This window comes from Misgurnus anguillicaudatus, chromosome 15 (genome assembly GCF_027580225.2).
Source record: "Misgurnus anguillicaudatus chromosome 15, ASM2758022v2, whole genome shotgun sequence".
NCBI classification, from domain to species: domain Eukaryota; kingdom Metazoa; phylum Chordata; class Actinopteri; order Cypriniformes; family Cobitidae; genus Misgurnus; species Misgurnus anguillicaudatus.
Genome location: NC_073351.2, coordinates 30,792,802 through 30,819,280, shown reverse-complemented (window position 1 = coordinate 30,819,280; position 26,479 = coordinate 30,792,802). Strand labels below are relative to the sequence as shown.

At 38.7% G+C, this 26,479-nt stretch overlaps 1 protein-coding gene across 11 annotated transcripts in view; it reads right to left on the bottom strand.

Moving 5' to 3' along the window:
• The window catches only part of frmd4a (FERM domain containing 4A), a 210,806-nt gene that overhangs the window by 77,328 nt on the left and 106,999 nt on the right, over positions 1-26,479 (bottom strand). For 2 of the 11 annotated variants that reach the window (XM_073853772.1, XM_073853763.1), the window contains exon 1: positions 25,711-26,137. The exons of 4 other annotated variants lie outside the window; for them this stretch is intronic. In XM_073853772.1, the coding sequence (XP_073709873.1) occupies positions 25,711-25,803 (93 nt within the window). In that variant the 5' untranslated portion in view covers positions 25,804-26,137. Of the gene's footprint in view, positions 1-5,681; positions 6,067-25,710; positions 26,138-26,479 lie in introns of those variants that run through there. 5 more of the 11 variants (XM_073853761.1, XM_073853759.1, XM_073853762.1 and 2 more) reach the window with 4 other exon arrangements.

The window sequence follows — 26,479 nt, the reverse complement described above, 5'->3', positions numbered from 1 at the left end:
CCTATCAGCAACACACAGACACATAAACACACAAGCTGATTGCTACGATAACTCCAGTTCCAAACAAAACCCTCAAATCAGCACCAAAGAATGTGCAACGAGACTTTAAACACATTATGTTCTGGGAAAATACCCTCATGGATAAATACAGCTGTGGTGTTTTGGAGTGTGTGTTTGGTTGCGACTTATGGGATGTTTAGAGCGCTCCAATTTGGAATCGAACATGGCCAAACAGCTCCAAAAGGATCTTAAATCTTCCCTTTCTGATATCAGAGTGACAGAACTGATCTCAGAACAGCGTGGTGCATGTACCTGCTCCGCAGCTGGGAAACAAACGGTGAGAGTTGTACTCTCAACAGATGTAGGGGTGGCAGGCTGCCATTAAACGAAATAGAGAAATGGTGTTTTGTACAAATTCAAGCCATTTCGGTTACAAGGGGGAGAAAAACATAACACTGGTGAATACGCTGTTTGACTGTAACACACACACACACGCGCACACACACACGCACACACACACACACGCAACACTAAAGAGTTTTTTAACCTTAACATAAAGTTTCCAAAAAAGTTTCAGTCGCTTTGCAGCCCTCTATATCGACCAAAACCGCACTAAAGAAGTTTCCAACCGTCGGGTCGCGGTCCTGTAGTTCGAGTGAAAACTACAAAAACTTGCTTTACGGCAGACCTACAATCCAATCAGAGCCAGCTTTGCTGCAGTAGGGTAAATTATTTATGATAGTGGTAATGGACAATTCCACTTCCAACTAGAGCCCGACCGATATATCGGTAGGGCGATATTATCGCCCGATTATATATTTTTCAAACTATCGGTATCGGCATTCATAACGGCCGATAAATTAATATAAAAAAAAAACGGATGAAACAGCCTTCAACCGTGTCATGAGTGTTGCCGTTGTATAGTTTGTCCACCAGAGGGCACTCTACAACCTCCCTCTCTCTCCCAGCCAGAGTCAGGCAGGGAGAACAACGGTTAAGTGAGTTCATGGTGAGTTGGTCACGAGACAATAAAATAATTTTTTTAAAAATGCATTATCATATTATTTTAGTTAAAACTCATAAATAACCACAAATAACTAATGTTAGGGAAATCTGTAAATGTTTTTTTGCGCGTTTCTGAAATAAAAAAATATCGGCTGATATATCGGATTTTAAAACCAACAAACATTTGTATCGGTATCGGCCTTCAAAATCCTTTATCAGTCGGGCTCTACTTCCAGCCTGTAGGGGGAGCAAAGAGCAAAAACTCTTTAGTGTTGCTTAAGGTAAAAAAACTCTTTGGTGTTGCTTTAAGAAACATTTATCATTTATATGTGTGTGTGTATATAATATATATATATATATATATATATATATATATATATATATATATATATATATATATATATATATATATATATATATATATATATATATATATATATATATATATATATATATTATATTTGTATATATTCTATATTACTGTATATATACATTTAAAAATTGATATATAAATAAAAAATTCTGAAATAAATATGCGTGTGTGGTAAAATATACATAATAATTACACACAGTACACACACACATATTATGCAGAAAAACACTTTGATTTTGTATGCAAATAAACACAAATTTTACAAAAATTAGATTTAGCGTATGACGCAGCATCTCATTTCATCTCCACTACGTCTCTTGCCCTACATGCTATGTTATACACTGGAAACGCATCTCATGAACCTGTGTAGGTCATTGCCAGAAGCTAGCTATTTTTTGTTTGTAAAGTTTTTTGTCATTTTTTCATTTCGATTAATCCATAGGTCTAAAAACAAGTACTCGATTAACTGGGAGCGGGGCAATCAAAGGGGCGGGGCGTATACGTCATGGTGAAAATGAAAATATTTTTATTAAAACACTCAAATAAAACTTCATTTAAAAAAATGACAGCAAAATGAACACATACTAGATTATTAATTAAATGTTTTTAACAAAAACCTCTAACAGGAAAAGCTGCGTGATGAAGTGAAACTAAAGGGTTAATAAACCCAAACTGATGCACTTTCTTTACTGACGCACTCTACATAATATTAAGCCTTATATACAACATAAATGTATTATACAACGTGCATTTATCTGCACAAAATGCAAGACTTAAACTAAGTTATGTACTGGATGTTTTGGATGTGCACCATAACAGCGCGCTTTGAAACACCCAACCACATCATGGGGTAATTTTAATTTTTGGGTGAACTATCCCTTTAAGAAATGGTTCTGGATCAGTGTGAAGAGCCTATAAACGGAACCAAGGCAACAAAACATGTGGAAAACTAACCTGGGAACTCTTTTTTTTCTACTTTACATTCACATTTCCTCTCACAAACACACAATTAACAGCTTAAATGGAACAAAAGCAGCTCTGTGGATGAGAATTAAAACGCGGGAGAGAAAACATAATGCCTTCCCTGAGCTTGACAGACTGTGCTTTAGTTTGAAAGGAGGGGAACACCGAGAACCGGAGAAAAGGAGAGAGGGGGGGAGCGAGAGAGTTGTTTTGCTGGAGAGTTGAATGAAAGGAAAGGGGGACGGGGGGTTACAGGATCTCCCAAGGAAATACCTGCTGGATCAAACACTGGTGCAAGGAAAGAGCATACTGTATGTGTGTGTTTGTGTAGATGTGGAAGGAATGCTATAGGAAACCGCTCCTTGACTTCTGAATATGTAGGGAATGTGTATGTTCATCATATATGTTCATCATATTTACTAGCTATGCTAAAAGCATTACAAGGATGCATACGTTTGGAGAGACTGAAAAGTCATTTTGAGGGGTCAAGTGTAAAAGGTATACAACATATTATATGCTTTTGTGGTAGCCTATGTTGAGATTCAGTCATTTTTGTGATCAAGTTTATCACAAAGACATTTACATTTATGCATTTGGCAGATGCATTTATCCATAGCGACTTACAGTGGATTACAAAGCATGCATGATTTATTTCCTTTTCCGCTGCTAACACAATGCTCTACCACTGAGATGGTCAATGGTCACCTGCCTTTATTCAAATGGTGTACACCTCCTCAGTTACAGTAGGATGCACATTGTAACAGTTCACCTAAATATGTATCATTATCACCCTTATGTATACGCTTTAGGAGTTTGACAGCGACAGGGTTGCCAGGTCTACATAATAGTTCCATTTCCATTTCTAAAATACATATTTCACAGTCACTGTATGCATTACACATGATTTTATCTTTAAGACGGCCTTAAGATTAAAAGTAAGGACCAGTTTAAAAGTAGACAAAATTCCATGGGAAAAACACAGACCTGGCAACCCTAATGCCTGATCACAATCATAGACTCTAAAAAATGGACGTAGTGTCCATGATGTCACCCATAGGTTTGTTAAGAGCTTTATTGAAGCCAAGAGTTTGCGTGGCCTGCCATCACCATCTTGGCATTGCGTCACCGCGCATCACTCACGGAAAACCAAAAATGGGTAAAGAGGCAGTACGTGGTTAAGGCAGAAGTGGCTGATTGCTGAAACCACGCCGGCCAAGCTCAACAGTAGTGAAAGCAGTGACAGTTTACCTATCACCCACAGTGTTGGGGAAAGTTACTTTTAAAAGTAATGCATTACAATATTAAGTTACTCCCAAAAAAACTAATTGTGTTACTTACGTGTTAGTTATGTTTCATGGAAAGTAATGCTTATGTTACTTTTTAGTTACTTTTGCTTTACTTTTTCTTGGATGAGGCTTGCACTCTTTCAGGCCTTGCAGGTGTTTTTTATGACTGAAAAGTTCTGCATTCAGAAATTGCATATTTCATCACAAAAATGTCGAGCTCTGGCCTGCCATCTCAGTTTCTGACTCAAACTGTTTCCACGCAGAACGTGTATGCATAGAATGCATAATGTTACTACGTTCAGTTTAATTCAGTACATATTTTTTTTAAATCAAATTAATTAAACTAAAAAAGCAACTTGCATTACTTTTTTTTAAAAAGTAACTCAAATATTAATGTGTACATTTAAAAAGTAATGCATTACTTTACTCGTTACTTCAGAAAAGTAATATTATTATGGAATGTATGTTACTTGTAATGTGTTACCCCCAACACTGATCACTCAAGTGGCCACGCCCCTAATTATGCAGAACTTTAATGATGAGTTCACATCAGACGTGGAAGAGGCGGCAAGCGCAAGTGATTGTCATGTTAAGCAAATGCAAAGACGCAAATAGGCACCCTGCAGGCCGGTAAGGGCGAATGACGCGGCGCAATATGCGCAAAAGGCACGTTCCACGCAAATTTGAGTTGAAAAATCTGAACTTTGGTGAATTTTCGCACCGCGTTAACCAATCAGGAGCTTGGGCAAACAATGGTCGAAAGAAGCGAGTAAACTCAAAATGTTCAAGCGTTCCAACCATAGGTGTCATTTACACTGGGGATGCTGGATACATGTCCCACCACTTTTTGAAATGGCTGATTTTGTCCCCACCACTTTTTGGTTAAAATGTTATATAAATTCTTATATAAGTTACTGATCTAAGGGTTTGACTCCCTTTTGGACCTAGCCTCTAGCGGCCAGTCAATGAATTACAGTTTTTAGTCACTTCAGTGATGGATTCACAAGAGATCGGAAGGTTGCCCCTGGATCGCAGTGTGCTTTTACTGCATAGGCAGGAGCAGCTTGGATATTCCAATCACTTGATTTTGTGTTCCATGAATGCAAGAAACACGGCTTTTAAACAACAAAAGGGTAAATAAATGATAGAAGAATTACATTTTTAATGAAATCATTAAAAAATCATAATCATATAACTATACCAAGGTAGTTTAATACATACTACCATGACTACCATACATTATTCTAAATGGTACTCCAAGGTACATGGTTTCATATCCCAAAACTATAGCAACAGCGTGATTTTTTGAAAGATTAGCAAATCACTACGTGAAATGATTTGTTCTGTACTAAAAACTCAGGAACCAAAGAGCATTTTGCGTTCTATAATTTATCCAAGTATGAAAACTTGGATTTGTCTGGTTTCGTCTGGTCTGTTCGCCTCAGCAGTGTCCTGTTCACACAGTAAGAAGGTGAAAGAGACACAAACTGAATACTGATCTATACCGCTCTCTCTTTAACACACACACACAGATAGACAGAACCTTAGACTCCCGTGGAGAGCTGTTTTCATGACCGTGAGACAGTGTGCGACTCAAGCCCATAGAAACCACCATAGCAACACTAATACTTTATATAGATCACATAACATCCTGGATATGAAATGAATTTAAGCAGCAACTAGGATTTAGTTTAGTGTACCACAATATTAAGATGTTCGAATGTGAATATATAGTTGCCAGGATGTTGCTACATTGTCAGAAAAATATTTAATGGTGTCACCTTTTGAAAAAGTACACATTTGCATCTAAAAAGTTCCTATTAGTACCTCAGAGGTACATATTCGTACCAAAGAGTGAATATTAGTACCTAAAATGTACGTATCTGTACCTAAATGGCACATATTAGGACCTTTTTAAAGGGTTACAGACATTTGCCTGTTCAAAATCCCAAATCAATCATGTGCTATTTCTTAAAATATGATAACAATAAAAAATTTTAATACAAGCAAGCACACATACATAAATACAGCCAGACGTATCTCACTGATCATACCTGGTATACGGTGCGCACCAGGATTTCAGGAGCTCTAAGGTTTGTGTGCCTCAACCTCCTAAGAGCGGCCGATGTCATATCCCATAATACACTGTGCCTCACACAGACACTCTCTCCCAGACTCACGAGCATCGCCTCCATGACTGACAAACACACGCACACACAGCTACACAGGTGTGTGGTCAAGTAATCCCTTCTCAGTACAGGTGTGCGTAGGAGTGCAGATCCCCAGGTAACGTCGGTCTCATCTGTATGGTCTCCCGTTTCATTTTTTCTTCCTTTAATCCTCAAAAATGCCCCATGGGAGACTGGGAGACTACTGTGTGACTCTGTCCTTTAAAATGAATTCAGTCTCTCTCTTTCTTGCTCTCCCTCGACAACAAATATTCCCAGAATAACGGTTCGCCCAACACAAACATTCCCACATATAGAGAACTATTAGTCTCTCTCTCTCTCAATTTGCTCTGTCTCTCGCCCTCCCTTCTTGTTTGTTTTAAAGCAACAGTCCTTTAGCAGGGCATTGAAGGGTTTAAAGCACATATGAGGTTCTGAGATGCCCATCTAGGGCAGAGTGAAGGACACTTGTCCCTCCCCAAAGGACGGATCCTGCTCAGGTTCATCGCCCTCGGGCGACCGAAGAGATACCCGATATGTGTGTCTCAGCTTTCCCAGTGTGTTAGGGCAAAAGATAGCAGAACCCAAGGGAATACTCATGAATAGTCATTTTTCCATAAATCGTTGGGATGACACCCAGATTCAGGGTTTTGCACTGGGACCCTGACCTGTCGCTAAATGGTGCACCCACCATTCTGTGTGAAATAGCACACAAATTGTTTACCATTTAAATATTTTGTTTAAATATGTCAACAATCCCATGTAATTTTCCCTGAAAAAAAAAACATTTCTGGAATTCCAACATACATGCTAGCATCCAAACGGCGTTACACCAGACTAAACAACAGACAGAATGATTTAAAATGCTTTGAACGGCACAGCACATTTCTTCTTCCTGCAATTCAACAGAAAGCCTGAGTCGATACTTAGCATAGATGCCTTAGATAAACTCTCCTGATTAAAATCACTTCCCGTCTTCCCATCTTACTTTTATGGCTTGGCACATAATCAAACTTTCATACATCAACGCCCATGAAAAGTGAAAACAATAAATTAGATAAAAGCTAATTGGAACCCAATTTTAACAAAAAAAAGAACCATTCTTCTTCTTCCTTATTTCTTTACGCCACTTCAGCATCTACGGCTATATACATAGCGAGAACCAGTTAATCCATACACAAGTTTTTTATTCAGAAAAGTTGATCCATACACAGGTTGGGGGAGGGACAATTTGGGAGTAAACCCATGCTGACACAGAAAGAACATGCAAACTCCACACATAAAGACCACCTGCCCTAGCCGGGAGTCACTTTAAATATCTTCTGTATGCGAATGTTGATTCATACCAAAATGCTTTTTTGCATAGTTTTATAAAATTATAAAAATGCCGCATGTAACTGTTGTTCCCTGAGAAGGGAACGAGACGCTGCGTCTCCCTTGCCATACTTCCTGCGTCCCTGTAACGCCGTCTTTGGCAAAATTTCAGATAGCGATATACTCCCTGGCTCCCGCATCACCCTGTCTTTGTCATTAAGCCTCACCATGGGTTGAATTTGATATACACATTCAGACACACTCCTGGAAGTGTCCCCAAAGTGTCACTGCAGTGACGCAGCGCGAGTTCCCTCGAAAGGGAACTGTAACAATGTATCTTAAAAGGTCCCCATATTAAGTCCTTGAATTTGAGAGTATTGGACCTATAACGGCCTTGAAAGGTCCTTAAATTTAAAGTTAACTAAGGTGTGGAAACCCTGCAAAAAGCTCATGGGTATTATCCCCACCACAACACATTCGGTTAAATAATGTATAGTTTGAATGGACTCGGTTTGGATACATTCTCTGCCAAATGCATGATGCAAAAAGCTTCTCACGCTGTGAAAAATATCCTATGCTCATTTGTTTGTTTATTCTTAACACCATTCCAGCATCTACTGCATGGCTGCTAATGCAAACACCTGTTGGGAAACTGGCAATTTGCATCTCAAATGTACCTAACCTGTGGGACGAAACCAGAGAAAAGCCACCTGACCGAGCTGGGGCTCAAACCAGGGACCTTTTTGCTTTTAGGCAACAGTGCTACCTACTGTGCCACCCTACTATGGTGTTTGTGCTTTTCGTAAAGATTCACATGAAACACAATAGTACCAAAGGCAACACAAAGACTGACTGGCACATTTCTACGGTCCAGGCAGAGAAACAGTGAAACAAGAGTAAAATCACATGATTATAGAGAGTATGAGGGTCATGATGTAATGACACCGTGTGACACTAAAACTCATTCGCTTAAATTCACTGAGTCAGCTGGAGTACAATGAATGACCAGAGAGCCGCATGAATTTCTATTTGTATTTATCCTGCTATGGTACTGAGAAGCTATAGAACCAGTAGAGCAGAGGAATAAATGAACCTACAACACAAACCTCATTCAATCTAGTGTCCAACAGTTGCCTGAATGCACAATAAACCAGATGTGGAATGTATTAGTAATACTGTAAAGAATAAATGTGAATGGAGATGCATGGAGACGTATAAAAAATCACAACAACAGTCTCAATAGCTTTACACACTAAAAAAAAATATACAAAAGTTTTTACTGTGGTGGTACCCTTACAAGAGATGGGTATTGGTACCTCAAAATTAACATAATTGTACTGGCGCTTTTCCATTGCATAGTACCCCACGGTTTGGGTCAGCTTACGTTTGGTGGCTTTTCAATTGGAACAGAACGTAGTACCTGATACTTTTTTTAGTACTACCTCGGTTGGGGTCCCAAGCGACCCGAGCTGATATCAAAACGTGATGCGAAAACACTGTAGATCATCGTCACTACCAGTGTCATCATCGCTATAATGTAAAAGATTAGCTTTACCTTCGTGCTAGCTTGCGCTGTCTCAAGTAAACCTGTTGTCATCTGTGCTTTGCTGTAAGTTCCCAAACTCCCTTTTATTTGTGAAATTACACATGAAATGTATACAGTTTTTAAATTGAAAAAGGTGTAGTCCTATAAACCATGATGTCATTGAAATGGTCTGGTGTCTTTAATACTGAATTAAATTATTCAGCCTCAAGTGAGTTCTCATGAATGTTCAGAATGTGTTCTTCATACTTTATGAGTCACAAGCTGTGTGTCCTGAAGGGGAAATGTCATCCATTGTAATTTAGATGCATCAGTGTGTATGGGGGTAGTCTATTGTAAACACAAAAAGGTTCAAATATTTAGAAATGGAGGTAGTTCCCAGTCGTATCTTTTTTGTGGAACCCTGGGAAGTGTTGTGGTATTCACTGAACTCACACAGCTACACAAATGCACACACAACAGACAGACAGTGTTTCAATATGAACCACATTAATCACACTGACACATCCAGGAATCTGAGAAGTGCCGGACAAACACATACAGTATAGATGGTCTCGGTCTGTTTAGACGTAAAGGAAACACTTAAGAAAACTAGGTCATCCAATAAACAAGGACTTTCAGGTCCAATACCCTTAAATTCAAGGACTAAATGTGGGGACACATTTCAAGTGAGAGCAAGGTTACATCGTGTTACCTTTTTAAGATACATTGTTAAAGTTCACTTTTGAGGAAACTCGCGCTGCGTCACTGTGGTGACACTTTGCGTCTGAATGTGGATATCAAATTTAATCAATGGTGAGACTTAACGACAAAGACAGGGTGACGCGAGAACCAGGAAGTATATCACTATGTGAAATATTGCCAAAGACGGCGTTACAGGGACACAGGAAGTATGGCAAGGGAGACGCAGCGTCTTATTCCCTTCTCATTGAACAACAGTTATGTACACAACCCAAGACGTTTTCATGTCAAAACACAACTATGCAAAAAAGCATTTTGTATGAATCAACATTCGCATACAGAAGATATAAGCATTTAAAGTGAACAGTTTAGCACGTGTGCTTAAAAAGTCTAGAATTTTTATGATTTTATCCTACACTACACAGGGAATAATATGGATTTTTTCCAGAAAACGTCTTGCATAAAATAGATTCAAGCACTTTCAATGACCTGTATAAATGTATGTATTTCAAATACTTCCCAGGGCCTTGAATTGTTTCCCCCAGATTCACAAACTTTAAAGGATTTTAAGGACCCGTGGGAACCCTGAATAGTAAAGCCCAAAACAGCTGCACACACACTATACAAATTCAAGTACCATCTTTTATACGCTGTCAGAAAAAAAGGGTAAAAAATGATCCCTAGCTGTTGTACCCTTTAAAAAGATCTTAATATAACATTTAGATACAGATATGTATAAACTTGGTACCAATAGGTACCTTTGAGGGACTAAAATGCTCCATTTGGTCACAGTATGTACCTCTGAGGTAATAATATAAACTCTTTAAAGGTGTACTTTTTGAAAGGGTACTGACAGCTGGGGACCATTTTTGGATAAATACAGTCTTTGACAAAATAAAAATGCAACCAAAAAAGGGTAACATTTTTTTTTGATAGCCCACTTTAGACATTTTACTAACTATAAGTTACTTTGTCAATAGTCATAGAGTATTAGATGACTGTCTGCTTTATATCTCTGTTTATAGCTTATATAAGTGGACCATCGAAATAAAGCATAACCTAATGATTGCATCACCGTATTGACCAATCAGCATCTAGGACCAATTTTGTATATATACAGTAACATGTAAAGATGAGGATTAATTGTGTACTGCATGTTAAACCTTACAATGTTTGAAGATGTAACCATAAATAGTTAAAAATGATGATGCATTAAAACTGAGCTTAAAATATGTATTTACACCAAATTTTTACTCTCTCTTTCTCTCTGTCTCTTATCCAACACACACAAGATCATCTGGCATCCCGACTACAACCATGTGACAGATAAGAAACAGTTGTGAGAAAGAGAGACAGGGAGCGAGAGATGCTGTCCCTGTGCACAAGAGCTCTTTGATGTTTATGTGCACGTGCGTATATGAGCATGCATGTGCGTGCACTGACCTACTTCGTTTTGCATAAAGGCTAATAAGTGTTTGCTCCTCAATCTTTCTATATGCATAAATATTTATGAGGATTATAACATAATAGCGCAAACCCAGGAGAACGCATAGGAGGCAGCCACACACACACAGCCAGTGAAATTAAACCTAGTGTGTAACACACGTTCAAGGCCATACATTTTTTCTCCGAACACCCAAGTACACCATCACACAGATACCCCCAGTAAGGCATGAATAGACTATTGAAGGGGAAAGATGATTCAAATTGTCTCCTTCTTTGTGTGTGTGCGTGTGTAATGTTCTTTGAGAAGCCTGTTTCAATGCCTGTGAAATGATCGTTATCCTTATTTTTAGCACAAAGCTCTGCACTTGTTCATTTTGAAGGCACATTATTTTGGAGGGGCGATGCATCCTGTTTTGGGGGCGACTGTGACCCCCGCCGACCCTGGACGGGTGTTTTCTGGGAACAGAATGTGAGATTTAATTTAAACCAGCAGACAGCAAGTTCACATAGAGGTTGGGGTAATTTAAAGCAAGGTTTATGTTCTCATGCGTGTGCTCATGTGAGGAAATCTCTATCATAAAGATGGTAAGACGTGACATTATATATAGTCTGTGCACCGGCAAACGGGTCCCACAAGGAACATCGGCTTTTACATACATAAGTCTTAATTAAAATAAGGCTGCATTATAGTCTAACATATATTGGGTGAACACAAAAGGTCAGAACACAGAATACACTTCACATGCTTAAATATAGGTTTGAGAAAGTGTGTGTGTGCAGAGAGAGAGAGAGAGAGAGAGAGAGAGAGAGAGAGATAGAGAGAGAGAGAGAGAGAGAGAGAGAGAGAGAGAGAGAGATATTATTCTCATTTCTCAATCTGCTCTAGGCCAGTTGATATTGCAGAGCTCACATGCTGAAGTTTGTGGGGGATGTGTGTGTATAAGTGTGTGTTATATCAAGATTTTCTCTCCAAAAGATCATTTTGTGCCCAAGGGGATGTCGAAATGGAGGAGAACACAATAAAATTCTGTGTATTTTTGTATTTTTTAGGATTACAAGAGGACAATGAAGAAGCAACTATATTCTAATATACGGCATGAAAGCTCTTAACAATCTAGAATAAACGGTCCGTTCACAGTGAGAATTATAACTATTAAGATTAGAGATCGACCGATACTCATTTTTTTAAACCGATGCCAATAACAAATATTTGGATGCTTTTGTGCCCGATAACCGATATGCTGAACCGATTTTTATTTACTGTTATACTTCTGTTTTTGACATAATAATTACTACAACACTACTGAACTGAACAAACCCTTATAATAATAATCATCATCACAATCACTCCCTCTTTGCATACAAAGTAATAAATAGAGGGGTCTGAAAGAGTGAAGAATAATATTAATTTAATGAATAATGTAGAAACTATATTCCCAATACATGGACCATTCCAAACACCCCTATCATTTCCTCAGAAATGGACTGATCCAAAGGTCCCGCTGCTGTTGGCAGCGGGAGAGAGAGAAAAGTATAGCGGAGTTAGCTGCTTGTTATACATAGTTTATAGAGTAAAACAGGTGGATTAAGTGCCTTTTTTGGAATAATATGGTTGTTTTGACCAGCAACATGTAGCCTTAAGCAGTAAAACAAGTAGTTAGCAAAGAGGTTTTACAAATAATATCACTGACTGGAATACTACATTCATGAAAGTAACAAACAAAACGGCTTATATATCACCGAATTTCTTAAAGGGCCATTTCACAGATAGGAACATTAATCTTTATGTAAAATGAGTCATATTTGTAGTCAAAATGTAACATAAATGTAGAATTTTGTGCCTATTTGACAGAGAAAAGACAAAATGTGACTTTAGAGCACATTTGTATGAAAAACTACAACTGCCACTATGCACCACAATGCACAGCTCTGCAAGCCACTCCCATTAATCGGAACACGGCTCAGACATGCTATTATGTACACAAATGCCACGTCAGTAAAACAAAGAAAATAGCCACCACCACTGTGTCTGACAGACACCAATCATGACTTACTTTTAAACGTGATGTTACATTGTGGTACACACAATAACACTCTGGCCTGGTGTGTAGCAAAGTCTTATTCAAACAGTAACGTGCGGTTTCAGATCCGCAGTACAAATGTCTTTCCAAGTACTTAAAAATAGTGTATACATTTTAAATGTTTATTTAGTTTTACCAATTTTCTTTTTGTCTCTTGTTTACTGTAATTACATTTGTGTTATTATTGGCCTCACTGCTCTCACAATATAGACATATAAAACACCGCTCAGATATGCTATTGTGTACATAAATGCCACGTTAGTATAACAAAGAAAATATAAACACTCACTTTAGTCAGACGTCCGTTTATCCCTGCATCCTCCACACAAACGCGTCCCCTGCATAATATCTCCACAGACGCGCTGCCTCAGCTCTTGGAGCTTGTGCTCGTAAACCGAAACACGTCTTTGAAATAAGCACGCGACCAGAAACATTCACAAATCAAACGTTCATATCCTTATCTGATCCAGAAATGTTAAACCGAAAGCAAACGGCGCGAGTCCGTCCAAGCTTATATACTCCGCAGAGCGTCTGCTCGTAAACCGAAACATGTCCGTGAAATAAACGTTCCAAACGCGCGCAAAGTTCCTCTCTTGCATAGAAACCTTCACCAAACAAACGCCCATATCCTTATCTGATGCAGAAATGTTATAAAGAAGCCACACAGTGAGAGAACAGGCAAGCTTCTCTACGCAGCAGAGGCTGATGGTTGCGGTGTCTTCCCCCGGCTCCTCTACCCAGCCGACGCCCAGGCTCCGGCCTACTCCTCGGGCTTCTGTTCCTACATCTGCCTCAGCTCTTTGCAGTATTGTGGCTCATAAAGGTGCAATGTACAGCGGATTAGAGCATCACGCTTGTAAAATCACCCTCTTCCATGTAATATTGATTAACTTCCACTGTTATTGTAACATGAATTCTGGCTCGCTCCACAACTTCTGTTTAGCTTAGCTTAGCATAAAGATGGCGGCTGGTCGTTTTTTTTCGGTCTGTGTTCGTATATTTTCGTAAGTCCCACCCACTTATCTGTAATTGGTCTGAAGCGTGAGTGGGTCCCACCCATAGCCCCCACCTTGGAAAAATGAGGAATGATTGGCTGTTTCTCAATTCCAAGAACGCAAAGAACGGACTTGCGTCCTCGTGGAGATCGGTCTTGCCAGGTGACCTTGGAAGAACGAACTCGGAAGTTTTGCCGCAATGACTTCTGGGGCGTAAAGCGATTTCAGCAAGTCTGCACTCGATGCATCCTCGATATCAAGAACACATCCGGGTATTTTCATGCGTCCTCTGTCCTTGCGTTCTTGAGAATTGGAATGAACTTCGACCGTTAATGATGACGTAGAGCGGGGACACGAGGACGCAAGATCGCTGAAGAACGCATATTGAGAAACAGCCAGTGTCTGTAGTCTTTCACACTCAATAGAGATACAGGATTTCCTTCTTTCAATGACGCAAAATGACGATTTTTACATCATTGAAAGAAGGAAGTGCCTCACTGAAATCAGTATTTCTCCCCTCTCAGGGGAAACTGAGGGAATGGTGCACGACCATTCAAAAACATGACTGGGGTTCTAACGGTACAAAGCTTAATGCAAATGGGTGAAGTTTCCCTTTAACTGGTAATGTTATTTGATGTCAGAATAATTAATATTTTGTTGTTATAGCTTATGAAATGGCTGTTGACAGCGCTGTTATCTATGCATTTACTCACGCATTAACTGTATCAAACTGTGACCGCTTGCGGAGGTAATAAATAATTAATTCATATCCACAGACATTTCTATAGATATTTTAGCAAAATAATGTTTAGTAAATCTGGTAAATTTTAATATAACTTAGGTTAAATCTTGTTAAAAGCTTCAGCCTTCAACCCCGGTAAGTGAACAGCACGTGATTTTGTGAGTTCGTCTCTATTCTTGGACAAACTGCATACATTGCTTTTAATATATCAACTTATTTAACATAACATACATTAATGCACAAATAAGATGTGTTATAAATGCCTCAGATGCAAAGTAAGTATACTCAAAGTCCTTTTAATGAAGTCGCGTCACTCCGCCGTCATATTTGCTGTGAGCTCCTCTCCTCAGATGCGTCCAGCGCGCAATTCTCAATTCTCTCGTTTATCGGTCAATCCGATATCACAAACCCGATATCCGATCATTGGAAAATGCGCAAATATCGGGGAAAATATCGGAAAACAGATATATCGGTCGATCTCTAATTAAGATATCAGTATAACACTTTACAATAAGGTTGTATTTGTTAACATTAGTAAATGCATTAGCTAACATGAACTAACAATGAACAGTGTCATTTTGCAGCATTTATTAAACTTTGGTAATGCCAATACAATAAAAAAAAACATTTAAAAATAGATGCATTTGTTTAAAGCAAAGCATTTATTTACTTACCAGGCTACAGGTGAAGCAGCTCTTTACGCTTTCTAACATCTCATAATCGGTGCTCATTTATGTCCAAGAGACTCAATAATAATCTTTTACATTTTATCCTTTACATTTTTGTATTTAATAGCATTTTTGTGCTGCTGCGCATCCATGTGTGTGATAAGCAAACCCGCATTTTCGTCCTATTTATAAGCGCATATTTCTAATGCGCTTATTTAATAACAAAAACAATATTGTGCCATAGATTTTAGACCAGGTTTTTATTGGTCAATGGCGTAGTCTATTTTAGTTGCCTCAAAATAGCAACGCGCCAACAATGCTCCTGAACACACCTCGTTTTCAGACCAGAACGCCCATGGGTGCAAAATTGGGGCGTAAATGCATTTGCAATTTAAACAACGTGACGCTAAACGTGAAAATTATTATTGCGCCGGGTTGAAACTAGCCAGGTGCATGATAGGCCCATAGTGTACGAGACGTAGTGTAAAACACAGAAGTACAGGCAAAAAAACTAACTTATTCCCCGCCAGCCTTTTTTTAAAGTTGCCCGCCAGCATTTTTTGTGATTTTCAAAAAAGTTTCATAAAATGTCATCCAGGAAAATTCTATAAAGTATTCTATAAATATATAAACATACAAATATATCAAATTAAAGCACAGCCCCTCTGCTTTCAAACAAACAAAACAGGAAAAAAACATTTTCATCCCATTTTCATTTGTTCTCTTTTTATCAACTCTCAAATATAGGTTTCTTCAAAAAAAAAAAAAAAATTGAGCAAAAAGCTGAAAAAATAGCATTTTTGTAAAGGAATTTTGTTAGACATCAGATTCAGAACGATTATCAAAACATACACAGAGTTTAAAATTAATTAAATTTGTTTTTAATTCAGTTTCTTTACAAATTGGGCGGCACCTAGCCTAGTGGAATTGCAGATTACCGTGAAAACTCGTCAGGAAAACGTCATTGGCAGGGAAAAGTTTTCGCTTAATTGATTAGATAACTCATCAATGGCGGGGAAAGAGTTAATATCTTTTGGCAGGAACAATTTACAATGCTAAATGGAGTTATAGAGTAACATTTGCATATATGTGCTATTAAACCAGATGTATTATTCAGCTAGCTATTTACATTACAGTTTAACTAACTTGCTCAACAAGATGATCATATTGCTCCACAATAACAATTATTCACATGAAGGAGTTCCACTATAGCTATAATTCAGAATGCAATGTGCTTTGTTTTTATGTACTCGCATTGAGTTGGCACTTCATTAATTTGGACTACACAGATAATAGATAAATACAACATAGCATTGATTTTGCATGTTAGAAATACATTGCATTGTAAAGCAGGTGCACATTTCATCTGCATTATGCCTGACCTGGTTACTAATGGAAGGCAACACAACGATTAAATTTAACAAGCCTCAATTAACTCTATCCTTTAGCCTAGCGGCTGAGAGTTAGTACACTTCCCAGAGACAAAGGATTCGTCCAAATACCCACACTTGCGGTCTTGGCCACTGGAGAGCGCGTGCATGCGACAGGAAGTAAGTGCGCAAGACTGTCACATGTCTTAAAATTGGCAAAGTACAGTGCCCTTAACGCACACTAAACACACACTATCTCGAATACCACTTTGAAGTGCTAAGCGTATCCTGTCATGCATCATGTTCAGGATGTAAATCATGAGACTTTTGCCCAAACCTTGGCTCGCGAGATGTCGTGGAAATTTTTAATTGTAAGTTAATAAATGGATAGTACATATTTTTTGGCAGTAAAATGAAAAGTGTTCCACATTTCATTGGTGCAAACATTGTTATGTATTTTGTAAAACATCTGAAACTGCTTTTATAACATTAAAACAACATTAATGGTGTCGTTTATTCAGGGACAACTACACTAACAACTTTAACACTAAGTGTGTCCCATCGGTTGAAGAATTTTTACATGCACGCTTGGGATCTTCACGCCCACTAGAACACAGGAAATACGTCATGTAAGTAGTCAAGTGGTCAAGTGCAAGGACTGCAAGTGTGGTTATTTGGACGCAGCCAAACTCTGTCTATATAGCACACAAAGCAAACCCCAATTAAAGCCATGCACACACAGGAACCGTTCCACCCAATACAACAAAAGGTCTCCAAGGAGAACCCCAGTAGTCCACTAAACATGGACGTGGAAAGAAATCACTTCTACAGCCAACTTCTGCCGTTATTTTGCAAAGAAGCGCTGGATTAGAAACCTGGCTTTGAATCAGTTGCCACACCATATTATAACAGAGATAAATTAGTGACAAAGTCTTAAAAACGATTCAGGAAATAGGAGGAGGAAAAGGAAATGTAAGGCTTTAAAGACTGGAGAGAGAGAGAGAGATTCTTCCATTGTCTTAATCTAATGAAGCAGAACATATCTGACCAGCAAGCGTAAAGAGATTTTTTGTTTTGTAAAGCCCTCTAGCTAAACCACTACATTAACATTCTGTGAAAAAAACATTTCACACACACAACCACACAACTCATACACACTTATAAGTTATTACAGGTCTAACGACATAAAAATGAATTGTATATGGATGAATCTCACAAAACATGAACATTAAACAACACACAAGGTTCATATTTATTCAAAAAAATAGTACATAATAAAGCCAGACCATTAGGATTTTTTGCATTGTGACATAATTTTTTTGACAATGAAACACAAATTGATCATGTCCTTCCTTAATTTCTCATTACTGTACTGCAAAATTATATACAGTATTGGTTTTACTGTAAAATATATAGGTTAGTCTTTCTTGTATTGTATTTAATTTAATCAGGGCTCCAGACTAACTTTTTTCACTAGGAGCACAGTGGCCCCCAACTGAAAATTTTAGGGGCGCAATCAGAAAATTTAGGGGCACACACCAAAAATCAACATGCTTACCAAATATTCACATTTCTACTAATTTCTACTGTTTTACTAATAGATACTTTAATGACAGATGCAGAAAGTACAATGTGCTGTTTCAAATTCAGTGTCACATCACAAAAAAAGGTCAAATTTACTGGTCGCACATGTGCGACTGGATGTAAAATTCAGTGGCACACTCTCAAATTTTGGTGCCCCACCATTTGGGGGCAGTCTGGAGCCCTGTTAAGCTCATCTTTCGCTGTGATATCAAAAGTCTTCACACATTACAGTATAATAAATTATAATAATAATTTGGTGTAAATTGTTTCATTTCCATGCATGTTAATGTGACAACACAAAACCCCTAACGCTAAAAAAAATTAAAAATGTTTTGTCGTGCAATATGACATGGACACATTTGTTTAAATTTGCTGTACATCCGCCGTTTGTGAGAGATTCAAAATTACTCAATCAGAGAAAAAGGACAAAAATTAAAGAGAACAGCAGAGTGAAGGAGATGCGAGGGAGGGGTTTAGTAATCAGGGATGAAGAACGAAGGCATTGTTCACTTGATTAAATCACTTTGTCTGTTAATAGCAATAGTTAAGCTTTATCAAGCACTACCGATCCCCCACAACACATCTGCAGTCCTCAGGAAATCCATAAATTACAGTCACGATTGAAAAGACCCAATCAACCGGACCCAGCAGGACAGGCAAACCACGGTAAAGCCTTTATTAAAAGCAGCAGCTTTGCCTCCAAAAGGTGGAAGACACCCTGAAGACACAAACTAATGAAAACAAAGCGCAAAGGCAAGAAACCTGAATAAACTTCCAGCATTATTGGCTATTGAAAGGTTTGTGTTTGGGGGCATCTTCTTCATATGATTTTGGTTGAATAAACCATTACGCTCCTCTGACTGACAGCTCATAATAAATGTTTAAACAAAACGAGAGACATATGTACCACGGTTACGAACCATATGGACATACAATAGGTTTAACAAAAGACAGCTGGTTAAATGGATTCACCCAAAAATGAAAACTCTTGTCATTTTCTCACCCTCAAGTTTTTTCAAATCTGTATGAATTTCTTTGTTTTGCTAAAGCAGGAATCAAGCAGGAGCACCATTGGCTTTTAAGAGGATGAAAGAATACTATGGAAGTCAGTGGTGATCAAAACAAACATGGTTCAAAATATCTTCATTTGTGTTCACCATAACAAAGAAATAAGTAAATGATGAAAAAATAATAATTTTTGGGTGAACTAGCACTTTAAGGAGGAAAATGATAAAAAGGGGAAAAATTTGACAAAAGTTTGTGGGTGAGTGATAGATGGTGCAAGTTTTTAAAGAGCACCTATTTCATTGCTAAAAACGTTTAACACAGTTTCACCCCATGGCGTCAATATTTGACGACACTTGACCATGCGTCAATATGTTGACGCGGAGGGTATACCTTTCGCGTCATTTTTTGACGAACTGGGGACTTCAATACTATTACGTCCGTTGCATTCTTTTTTCCTATTTTCTTACCATTTTCGCGTCGGTTTAGGGTTAGATTACGCAAAATTAAACAGTGTACGCGAAATTAAACAGTTGTCACCTGGCGTTGGGGTTAGAGTTAGGTTTGGGTAGGGTTGTCACTATGTAAATCTAACCCTAAACCAACGTGAAAATGGTAAGAAAATAGGAAAAGAGAATGCAACGGACGTAATAGTATTGAAGTCCCCAGTTCGTCAAAAAATGACGCGAAAGGTATACCCTCCGCGTCAACATATTGACGCATGGTCAAGTGTCATCAAATATTGACGCCATGGGGTGAGACTGGGTTGAAACGTTATTTTGTGTATTTGGTATAATACAATGTGTCTGTGTGGTTTATTGTAAAAAAAAAACATTATTTTCCACATACTGTAAATTTTTGTAGCTTTAAGGCAGGGTTGGCAGGAATTATCTGAAAAACTTTTTAGTTTATATACCAATACATAATTAAAATGTAAGTACTCTGAGAAGAGAGTATAAAAATCGAGTATCTGTAGACCTCTCACGACTGTTTTAAACACAGCTCATTATTTCCATTCGGGACGAAACAAATGATTGGCTTGCGCGACTATCAGTCTCTCTCGCGACCATGGCACCACCCCTGTTGCTACGGGATCTGCCCACACATGCGCACACCCGATTGATTTGAATGTGCACAAGGCACTCTAGGAAGAGCAAAAGTATGGCAGAGAAAGTGCATTTAGAACTCACAGTACCTGCATATGCAGTCAGCAAAGGCAAACAAGGCAAAAAAGGAATAAACGAAGAAATCAAACGAGAGTAAATATCGCGTGGATTTTCCTCGAGTCGATGATGGGGTAGCGGTATTGTCTCCGGTGTGTAGTCCTCATCAGAGTCAACAATGCTTTCATCACGGAAACTCTTACATGCAAAACACTGTATATGTAAAGAATCTTCCACGAAATTCACCTTCATCACAGTGTAACTGATGGTAATAAAAAAAATTGTATCAATGCAATCTTTTTTTAGCTTTGTCTTATAAATATAACTAGCTCGATCGTTTGTTACCGAATCAAACAAAATATATTTTAAACTTTACCAGTATCGTAATGCTAGCTTAATAGTGAGTACTAAAAGCCATCCTATTTCTTTATATTCATAGTGATAAAGTTAGGTGTATCATTACATGTGATTGTGACATGATGTTACTACGTGCACCGTGCTCCTTCCTCTCCGCTCGTCTGAGGTAAATGCTTCTCGCAGCAGAGCCGGTTAGCATCGCACGTTCATGTGTTTTGGGGCGTGGCTTTAGAAGAAACCCAGAAGGGAGGGGGTGGAGTGAATTGGAAAAATGAGCTGTGTTCGCAAGAGGTCTACAGACACTCGATTTTTATACTCTCTTTTTCAGAGTACTTACATTTTACTTATGTATTGGTATATAAAGACTGTTTAAACAAATTTGTAAAAAAGTTTTTTTTTTATAATTCCTGCCTATCCTGCCTTTAATTTATAGGCTAAGTCCGAAGTGGGAGGAAATATGATAATGTCGGTATTCTCTACGTAACTAATCCTAGGAAGTAAACTGTTGCCTACAATCCGTGTGTTTGTTGTAGTCCAAGAAAAGAGATTTACGTTGGAGACGACTCGTAACTCCTTTCATTTTGGTTCACAAAGTGGAGCTTTGCTCTCTACTGTCTGTGTCATGGTGAAAAATCCTAAAAATTACATTTTGAAACCATGAAACATGGAAAACTACCAGGGGTGCAAACTCATCAGGGGTGAAAAAGGTGACAAGACACAAGCGCTCTTATTTAAGCGGATACGCGGCTTGCACGCTCCTCTTAAACAGAAACAGGTATATAGCGCATATAGCACTGTTGTCAACGGCTTAAAATCACTTAACTTAAAACTGCGGTGCGCGTGAACAAATGTTAAGCTTTATGACCACGCGCACAGCAACGTGACGCGGGCGCGTAACCTCAAATGAGAAAATACTACGAGTTAAGTATGTGCACTCAATCTGCAGACTGCTTAAACTTCGGCAGCAAATGAGGTGGCTATAAATTGTAAAACATAACCCGCCAAACTGGCTAGTAATTTGACATCGTTACCACAATAGCTGGACATGATTTTCATAATTTCATTTACTGCTACCATGTCGCAGACCCCTCTCACCCCTCATTTCAAAAACTCATCGGATCTAGACGAATCACAAGAATGACCTATTTTGTATCAAAAAACGGCGAATTTCGCAGAAAGGTGACAAGTTTGCACCCCTGACTACACTCTGCAGTTGTTTTGGATTTCCACCTGAATTTGGCGTACACTGTTTCAAAAGCTCCCCAGAAATGGCCATAAAGTGGTGTACTTATGGTAAAAAAATTGAGATTTGGACCTGCTGGCAGGTCTGCATAGTTTATTAAAATAAAAAATATGAATTAAAATTGTACTTGTACATTGCAAATGATTGCATGTGGTATCACATACTTCTATCAGCAGGATGTTCAGATTAATGTAAACTCTTTGTAAATTATCTCAGCGGGTACTGTAGTATCCGTGATGCTAGTATGTTCCTCTCCAGCTGGACTAAGAGGCTTTAGCCGAAAGCTCCGGTGCTGTCTCAGTTCTCCTCTGGCTTGTGCTTACACATGCACACAATCCAGAGCGGCCAGTAAGCACAGCTATCAGGAAACTCTCACATTAGTCACAGTGCAATGCTAAAGACATTCGTGTTACATCGGTTAAGTGGATGGATTCTGCGGCTCATCGGCTGAGCGGTGCTGACTGTGGAAAGAGAGCTTTCTAAAGCTGCTTTCACTGTAATGAAGATTCAGAAATTATACATGCACCCAGATTTACTTTACTAGAGAGGTTTATTGAAGAATGGATGGGTGCAAGTCAAAGAAGGAAAGAGAAAGAGGAAAGGAGATGTTACCACACTCATATACTCTGTGTCAGTTTTGTATGATGATGCATCATGCCACAAGGCATTTATTGCTCATTAAGTGTAGCTATAGATGCAACCTCAGGCCGGACAGAGCCACAAACAGCTAAGTACCATAGTGAAGGGAGGAGAAGTCCGCAGGGGTGCAGTAAAAATAACATGTATGAGGAAATCCTATGATCAATAATTCATACTGCTATAATTACACACATCTGTCTCATCGCAAAGAGAGAGAGACAGGAGCACCGTGTAATTTGACGCTGTAAAATATTAAAAGCTTCTTGCTATTTTAGGTGAGACACTTGGGTTAAATCACACAAAAGGATTTTAATAGGGACACAATCGTAATGGGTTTGAACAAGAATATGGTAAGGAAACCAATAAAATAACCAGGAAATGCTATAAGGCTCTTTAAGTAAGAGTGGTTGGGAAATTAATAAATATAAATGTAATGTGGTGGGGACAGATTATGGGTTTTCCAATGGTTGATGTCAATACTGATATTTATAGAGCAGAGCGGGCCATGGTTGATGTATGGTGTGGGTCCAAATGTCTTAACTACTAGTTAAGTAAATTGCTTGTATTTATTATAAGGTAGTTTTGTATAAGGGAGTTAATATGGTCAATGTTATAAATTCCTCATATTTGATCCATCTCCTAGAAATAGCGCATACATTTAAGTGTTCTTATTACACGGCTCTCTAAAATGCTTGATTCTGATTGGCCAGCCACAACATTGCAATGTTCGATCCTTTTTAGATAACTACTGCTTAAAACTAATAGCACATTGCTACAAATTATTTTGACAGTTTAATATTACACAAAAATAATTGTAAATATGTCTTTTAATAACATTATATTTACAAAAGATTAAACTAAATAGTGTGTTTGTGACATCTGAACCGAAAGTGAATGGGTCAGGTCCTGATAACTGTCGGAGCTTATTTCTGTTATAACAACCTATTATCCCTTATTAAAAGGAATAGCTTAATATGTCATCGATAACTCACCCTCATGTTGTTCTATACCTGTATGAGATTTTTTCTTTTGTTAAACACAAAAGAAGATATTTTGATAAATGATGGGATGCACGCAGTTGACGGTTCCCATTGGCTTTCATAATATTTGTTTTTTCTACTATAGGAGTCAATGGGTGCTGTCAACTGTGTGCTTGCCATCATTTATCAGAATATCTGCTTTTTGTGTTTAACAGATAATCCATTGAATCTCATTTTCTCATACTAGTCATTACTGACTATATATGAAGAGTTTCGTTGCAAAACGAGATAACCACCGTTTTTTTAATTGTTCAGAAATCTCGTTTTTTGGTTGTGCATTCCAATTAATTTCAATGCAACTGCAGTTGGTTTGCTTTGATTTAAACCTTCATAACTTAAAAAATACAGCTAAGTAGCCCCATAAAACAAAATAATAACATGATAACATAATAATAAACATGCTTTGACAAAAATGTTAAAAAATGGATTTATCTCGTTTTGCAACGAAACTCTTCATATGTTTAAAGGGATAATTCACCCAAAAATGAAAATAATGTCATTAATGACTCACCCTCATGTCCTTCAATCTCCTTAGACCTCGGTTCATCTTTGGAACACAGTTTAAGATGTTTTATATTTAGTCTTAGAGCTTGTTGGCCCTTCATTGAGAATCTACGTATGGTATACTGTTCATGTCCAGAAAGGTAATAAAAACATCATCAAAGTAGTCCATGTGACATCAGTGGGTCAGTTAGAATGTTGAAGTATCGAAAACACATTTTAGTCCAAAAACAACAAAAATCACAACCCTATTCAGCATTGTCCTATCCTCCACGTCCGCTGTGAAGCGCATGCGCGAGACCAAAGCCACGCGACCGCAGCGATGCGGATGACGTACAACGCGGCTGACGTGTTATCTGGTGCGCCCCGGTTGTTTTTTTGTGCACCTGGGCTTCGTTTACAGGGGAGACGCACGCAGTAAGTTTGAAAAAAAACTTTGCAAACATGTCTGAGGATAACACGTCATCCGCTTAACTGCAGCCACGTGACTCCAGTCCCGCGCATGCGCCCCACAACAGACGCGGAAGAGAAGACGATGCTAAATAAAGTCGTAATTTTTGTAATTTCTGGACCAAAATGTATTTTCGATGCTTTAACACATTCTAACTGACCCAGTGATGTCACATGGACTACTTTGATGATGTTTTTATTACCTTTCTGGATATGGACAGTATACCATACATAGATTTTCAATGAGGAACAACAAGCTCTCGGACTAAATATAAAACATCTTAAACTGTGTTTCCAAAGATGAACGGAGGTCTTACGAGTTTGGAACGACATGGGTGAGTCATTAATGACATTATTTTCATTTTTGGGTGAACAAACCCTTTAATACTTACTAGTATATGTTGCAAATACTTGCATGCATGATGGTATTTCAAGAATCTAAAGCTTGTAAATTTTAGGATTGCCACCTCTCTATAATTATACATTTATGAGTACCATTGATGGAACCAAATGTCCCACACATAGTAAATGAAACACGCAATAGAATCAAACTCACACGTACATGCACGCACACAATCTGTACAAACCGAACTTTTACCCTGTGGCAATTTGTGTACGTTACGTTTGTGAAATCTTCCCAAAGTGAAAGCTTGCAGTATGAGTGTTTTTCTGCTAAAATGATTCACATAACTGGGCAGGTTGCTGCTTGCTTCGGGTAATCACTGATGTTTAACTGATACTTGTATCTCTACTGAAACAAACATACAGACAAAAACACTATTATGCAACTGTCATTCAAGCTGTCAAAGAGCCATAATCATAACAATGACCCTTGCTAAAACCTACTACACCACAACTTACAGCACACGGATGTACATTTTCCAAACAGAATTGGTGGAAAAATGCAAATGAATCTGAGATCCTATGTAAAGCAGGTGCATGCGAGCAGTCTTCTCAGCTACAAGAATGCAGTGCTTATTCTCTCCAACACACAGCAAATGCACACAAACTAACACACAAGGTTCCTTCAAAACCTTGTGCCATAAGCGTTTCTACTTCACAAACACACTGGAAAGTGCACGCGCCGTCTTACCCGGTCTTCACTATTCCTCCTCAGTGTTCCCACTGGCAGCTTGAGGAGCAGCCGGCGGGTCCTGCCAGGCGTTACGGCCGCCTGGACCACCATGGTTTGTGCCTGAGTGAGTGTCCCGGCGTCTGTCCCACGAGCGTTCTGCGTCCGCTGTCCCGTCACAGACAGACGGGCTCTTCCTTTCTCTCGCTGCGTCTCCACGGCTCCCTCCCTGCAAATTCCAAGCTTGGGATTCTTCTTTTTTCCTTGTGTCACCCCAAGCGCATTCACACTGGTTCTCCCGGTTTCCTGTAAGTTTTAGCGGAGGGTGTCCTTGGTACGTTCCTGTTCAGATGTCTTCAGCCCATACTGTGGCGGGTTTCATACTGTTGTCTTACAGAGGAGCGTGTGAGTGAGTGTTTCACTCCACGAGCGAGAGACAGCGAGCAGGAGGGAGGGAGATTGCTCTCTCTCTCTCTCTCTCTCTCTCTCTGTAAGTAGCCGTGGAATGGTTTGTGCTCTAAATACGTCAGGCTTGCTTCCTTCAGTCAAATTCAATCCAGGTCACTGGATTAATGTGAGTATTATTACACACACGTCACGTGGCGGCATGTGTGATCGTTTGGTTGAATGCACAAGAATTTTCAAACTTGTTTGTATGTCAGAGTTTCCAGTATTAGGAAGGACAGCATGCGTGTGTGTTTGTGTGTAAAATATTCCTTTTCGGCTAAACGAATATCTGATGTTTTTGCCATCTGCTGTTCAGATTAGTTGTAAATCCCATGGCTGCTTT